This window comes from Aplysia californica, unplaced genomic scaffold (assembly GCF_000002075.1).
Source record: "Aplysia californica isolate F4 #8 unplaced genomic scaffold, AplCal3.0 scaffold00211, whole genome shotgun sequence".
Lineage (NCBI taxonomy): Eukaryota > Metazoa > Mollusca > Gastropoda > Aplysiida > Aplysiidae > Aplysia > Aplysia californica.
In genome coordinates, this window is record NW_004797481.1 from 1,121,257 (window position 1) to 1,127,141 (window position 5,885).

Consider the following 5,885-nt stretch of genomic DNA (forward strand, 5'->3'; position numbering starts at 1 on the left):
TAGAATTCTGTGGTTTAGGTTGAACGCAAAATTTGGTGAACGCGCACCGGGTGAGAATAGCCACAAGACTCGCCTGCTTCCGGGTGAGAATAGAGGTGGCCTTCCAGGTCAGTGTTGATACATCGGTTGTCGAATAGATCTAGAGATCTATCTAGGCCTAGATCTAGTGGATTATACTATAATGTCACACAAGTCACAGTAGCAGTAGTAGTAGCCTAGAATAGAGCTAGCCTCAGTAAGTTGAGTTAGTAACAGTAATTACTGTAACAGTACGTACGACGTACGGCATTGTTACACTCACAATCACATACCATCAGCGGTTGCATCGTCAACTTCCACATCTGCATTTGCCACACTTATACTTATAGAAAGGAGCAAACAAAATATAATAACAGAAGCTTTCAAGACAGCCATGTTTATTCTTTTGCAGCAAACTGTCCTTCGACAGACTGCAAAGCTTAGGCTATTAGAAGATGCAATGCACTTAATTGCACACACCGGCCTCCAGCTAGCTGCTAGTCGGAAGTCGGAAGAAGAAGATACCTGTCTGCCAACTTGATCGCACCATCAACATCCGGGGGCAAACAGAAAAAGTGCAGCGAACTCAAACGTACTATTTTGTCTCTACTGTATTTTTAAAACGGAAACAAAGGATATTGTTGAAATTAGTCTTATCAAAGCACATTTTGATATTTTTTTTATCTCACATTTTGCGAAAAAAATTGAAAGCCAACTGTTGTTTCCTATTATCATAAACTTACAATATGCGCATTGATAACCACATCATAGCCAATCATGAAAGGACAAGTAAATTAGCAGACCACGCGCACGTGTAATAAATAGATTCTAAAGGTTGTTATTTGTGCAAGATAGTTGGCATGCTTGTAGAGATCTAAAAAAACAGGTTTCAAGTTTTGTAGTACTACTTGCTTGACCAGTTCAAAACAGGTGTTGCTTTTCACTATTTCTGCAGCACTTTTTTTTTCCAAAACGGAATAGACCATTAGATCTAGATCTATATTAATTATTGTGATTCCTCTTGCAGCCCAGATCAGAAATACATACAGTGAACTCCGTCCAAGAGCACTCCGCTTAAATTGATAATAATATGTACATTATTTTGCCCCAATATAGATATACTGCCATCAAATTGGCCACCAGGGGAACACGGCACATGGTATCGAATAAACGGGGTGGGGGTTGGGGGGGGGGGGGGTAGGAATAAACGGGGTGTGTGGACAAGTGGTCCAAAATAATAAACCACATTCGACCTCATACCCCTGTACACTGGTACTAGTAGTAGGAACTATTTAAATCTGTTTTATTTCTCCTTCGGTGAATAAAAGAACAAGAGATCGTGAAATTTTAGTGATTTTAGTAAGTTACTGTGACAACTTTTACCTATTTAGGAACAAACCAGTTTCTTCAAAAAAATGTAAACCAATGTACAAAAGTTTTATAAATACGTGTACTCAGAAAGGTAGCCAACCCGGGGCCGGCTCCGCCGGTACTAATATTCAAATATGATGGAATTTTGCCATTTACAACAACATAACAAAAAATATTTCATTCAGATATCTTGATTCTAGATCTATAAGGTTGCTTTTAACAAGGACAAGCGAGCTAACCCATATTTCAGGGGATTCCAGAAATCTTGACTTACACCAAAAGTGGGCATTGCCCTGCCTATAGGAGAAGTTTGGCTTAGAGTAAACTCTCATTGTCTTTTAAAGAAAAGCGACCATATAAATAATGTTTCACATGATTGTCGGTCGTGGCTAGCTGGAAAATAATAAGCGAGGGGTATGGAATAAGGAGGGGAGGGGGGTGCCTAAAAAAACGGAAAATTAATAAGTGGGGTGGGGGCTTATTCGATACTTTAGTGTGGCACTGTCTCGATGGCTACTTGATCTCTTTCCCATAATATAATACGTCTCTGCAAACTCGGACTATTTCCAGCATTTATTGTCGATTTGCTCCTGTGTGACATTTAAGTTGCTGGGTGAAACTTCAAAAGAAGTGTGCCTCCTGCTTGACCTGCCGGCAAAATAAATGTCGCCATTGCCTGATCAGCTTGATGGCCAAAAAGGCTGGCATGAGGCGCCCGCTTTTAAGTTATTGTGAGGACTTGTGCTCAAGTCTACAAGACAGCTCTAATATTTAGGGACCCAAGGACTGACGAGTAGGCCTATCGGTTGTTGTTTTTTTAAACCGTACGTCTGTATGGTCCTTGACACATCTAATAGTGTTAGCTTCCTGTCCCAGCTTCTTTTAATTTGGATTTACATAAAGTTTAGCCCCCCCCCCCCTTCCCGGGCAGTAACGTGCTACTGACTGAAGTTGTCTTTAGCCATTTCCAAAGGGGAATATTGCACAAATGGGCGGATTTATCAATGTCATACTAATACTCTGCCGGAACAACATAGGGGGAACTGCTGCTTTTTCTTTCCTCATCCTTACTATCGTCAGTCTTTCCTCTACATGCACTTCTTTTGTATGTTTGTCACTCTCTTGACTGCTATTTCCCGGGTGCCTTGATAGTCGAAGCAGATTTTGTACTGTTGAGGCTAAAGAAATGAACAGAGTAAGTCTGATTCCCCGTTTGGACGTTCTCTGTTGACATCCATCACTTGGCGCTCATGTGACCTTATGCAGCTGCGAGCGCAGTAAAACCGTACTAAAACAAATAAAGTTTAACTGGCGTTTCACATGTAATTGGTAACGTATTGTTAATTTTTTCCTGTGAGTAGAAATCGCGGAAGACAGATCTACATGTAGTTGAGGCAAAACTGGCCTTAGTTTGTTTCTAGTCTCTTGCCTTTACTAGTCTTCCACTAATAAAAATGGCAATCTTTGCTGTCCCATTATACCGCCTGCCCCGCTGTACCGCCAACTTTATGCTCGTCGCAATTAGTAAACAGTATAACGAGGTTTTACTGATATTAATGTGGGTATGAGTCCAAAACAAACTGTTGACATGGGGGGGACGATCGGCACACACTGTGCAATGTACAGTATAAAACCCAGAGCTCGAATTCGTCGGGACCGGCCTCGGTAGTTAGAGTTATCCGTAGTTCGAGAGATCTCGTACAAAGATAAAGAAGGGAAAAAAATGGGAACGCAGGCACAGTTCCGACTAATGCGTAATTTCGAGTCTTCTGTGTTCGACCTATCTGTGTTATACTGTTTTTGCGACACGCTTGAGCAGTCTATTAACCTATTTGCATCAGCTTTATGCACATACTGTTAACTGTATATTGATTCAAATGTTTATTTTGTGAGACAAATTAACAAAATATTATTTTTGTTAATGTTATTTTGTACTTTCATGCCACTAGACGAATGTGCCTATCCTGAAATCAAGTTTGAAGAAAATGGTTCTGGTCTTACTTTGTTTCTCGTTTGTTTTTGTTTTTTTTGTCCACTTTTGAGGGCGTGTCAAACCGCCTCAAAGGAAAATAAAGGCTTAGAGAGTTAACTAAAAAGAACCGAAATAAAATATAGGCTCAAAAGTTTGCTGCTGCCCTGTTTGTTCATAGCTTTAACTTTTCACTTTGCATCCATGACAAGGACGCAAGACTCAGGTGCTGCTTAGGTTGTTACTCTTTATATATTGAAGAACTTGTCTTTCATCAAATTGTGATACATTTGTATAAGGTCAGCAGGGAGTTCACATACACTGCACTGCTTTGGCCTTTCTATTCTACAGTTTATCGATTTGCCATATCGATGATCTCGGTGGTACCCAATATGAAATAGGGATTTATCAGTGCCAGCTGTGAAAAGACTTTTGATTTATCGCGTGAGTTACTCTACTAGGCCTACTATCTCCTGTGACTGCATGTCGTTGCTTTCCCTGTTCACAATTCCCAGAGCATCATTATTATGCTTTTATATTTTGTGCTTATTCATTGTAATAGAGGATTTTGCCTATATTATGTTGTATTAGGTCAGTGATCTTACCGTCTACCACTCTGGGGATTTCCGATTTTGTTTGTTTGTGTGTGTGTGTGTGCAGGGGCGAAGCGTCTATATAATCAATCACTGCTTCCCTTCCTAATTTTGAAACATTGTCGCTGTCAAATTCATCCTTAAATGTAAACCTCTTAAATTAAAAGTAAAAAGAGGTTCGTAATCCACAATGAGCATGCCTAACATTCAAAACGGTTTCACGGTCACAGAAATAGCCTCCTCACCCCTCTCGGGCCACTCCATAAATAATCAATCGCAAGCTTTGATTAAGTAAGCTTAAAGTGAGGCTGAAAGAGTCTACCATTTAATACAGTTGAGGGAACATGTGCATAGCAGTCATGGCTGTTTCATTGCCACAAATACCCTGTTCACCCCTTTGGGGCCACAGTTAAAATCAATCACAAGCCCTGATTAAGTAAGCTAACGAACACTGGTCGAGTCTACCTCACAAATGTGAGGGGAATTAACTCCTAACAATCTCTTTACTGCTGCATGTGCTTGATTTTTTTCCTCGACTTTTTACTGTCCTATAATCAGATCGTGACCTCGATTATGACACCAGCTCCTGGCCGCGAAAGGCTAACAAAAACAGCCAAATGTGAAATTTAAAAAATGATAATTGTCATGTTCTACCAAAGAGTTAGACTCTCTGGTAGATCTATAACATATAGATCTAGTACTGACATCTCTGCTTCTTTGCTTTGTGTTTATGTATTCACATCTAAAGTTAATTTAATTTTAGTTGGAACTGATATTTAATAAGATACTTTCCCGATTATTTTGGCGGTTGAACATACAATATGAATTCCGGATTTGTTTTCATTTACAACTCAGTCAGAGTCGCCGCCTCGAGTAAGATTCTTATGTGATATCTACAGGCCATATAGATCTATATCTGGTCCCGTTTCACTTTGATTACCCTGTCAAACAAGTCAGCCTTCGCCCCTGTGTGTGTGTGTGTGTGTGTGTGTGTGTGTGTGTGTGTGTGTGTGTGTGTGGTGTGTATGGGATATTTTTCTGGACATAGTATATCTATCTAGTTATCTGTCTCTATCTATATTATATAGATCTATCGCTGTCTGTCTGTCTGTCTGCCTGTCTATCTGTCTTCTATCTATCGTATATGTCTGTCTGTCTGCCTGTCTGCCTGCCTGCCAGCCTGCCTGCCAGCCTGCCTGCCTATATCTGCCTATCTGTCGGTCTGTCTTAATCTATCAAAACACGTATAGTAATTTGATGTGACACAATCAGTACTCCGTGAGACCAAAGCCAGGTCTGTGTTACAGTCCAGCACTTTAAAAACAACCTACGGTAAGCTAAAAGTTACAATTCACCCTGGTTTTCTCACGGAGTACATTATAAACATCATTATTGCTGATATAATAACTACGTACTAGAGTATACGAGCGGTTCGGATCGGAAAAGAGGACGAAAAAGCATGACTGTATCTTCTAAAAATTGCCATATATATCATCCGTGAAAAGACAAGTTGGCATTGGGCGAAGCGATGAGGCAAAGAACAATTTTCCAAAGAAATTATATCAAGTATAATTTTATAGCTTTTTGGGTGATATTCACCAGCATCAAAATTTCCGCAGGAAAGCAGAAGATGAGTAACAAACTCGGGGGTGTTTCAGGAAAAGATTACGATATCCTAGGATTAGGAATTCCCGTTTCCTTGCACAGGAGGTTGCGTCCTCCATCGCATTATTACAGGTCAAAGTTCAACCAGAGAGGGTTTACAGTAATAGAGAGGTGACACTCGTGGCGGCGCTCCATAACAACAGTGCATTGTTTCGTGTATCGCCCGGCGCGGGGCACGAAAACACTTACGCGCGGGGATCGCTGCCACGGCGATGCTCAGGGATGCTGTCATATGTCATGAGATAATGTAGTACCGTCTGTGGTTAGTT

At 40.6% G+C, this 5,885-nt stretch overlaps 1 protein-coding gene across 3 annotated transcripts in view; it reads right to left on the minus strand.

Annotated features, from left to right (window-relative positions):
- The window catches only part of LOC101862652 (protein disulfide-isomerase A4), a 27,038-nt gene extending 21,575 nt beyond the window's left edge, over positions 1-5,463 (minus strand). Inside the window, exon 1 of one of the 3 annotated variants that reach the window (XM_005099400.3) lies at positions 5,367-5,463. In XM_005099400.3, coding sequence (XP_005099457.1) covers positions 5,367-5,412 — 46 coding nt within the window. In that variant the 5' untranslated portion in view covers positions 5,413-5,463. Of the gene's footprint in view, positions 1-301; positions 541-5,366 lie in introns of those variants that run through there. The other 2 variants (XM_005099399.3, XM_035970035.1) reach the window with 2 other exon arrangements.
- Positions 5,464-5,885: the final 422 nt, after the last annotated feature.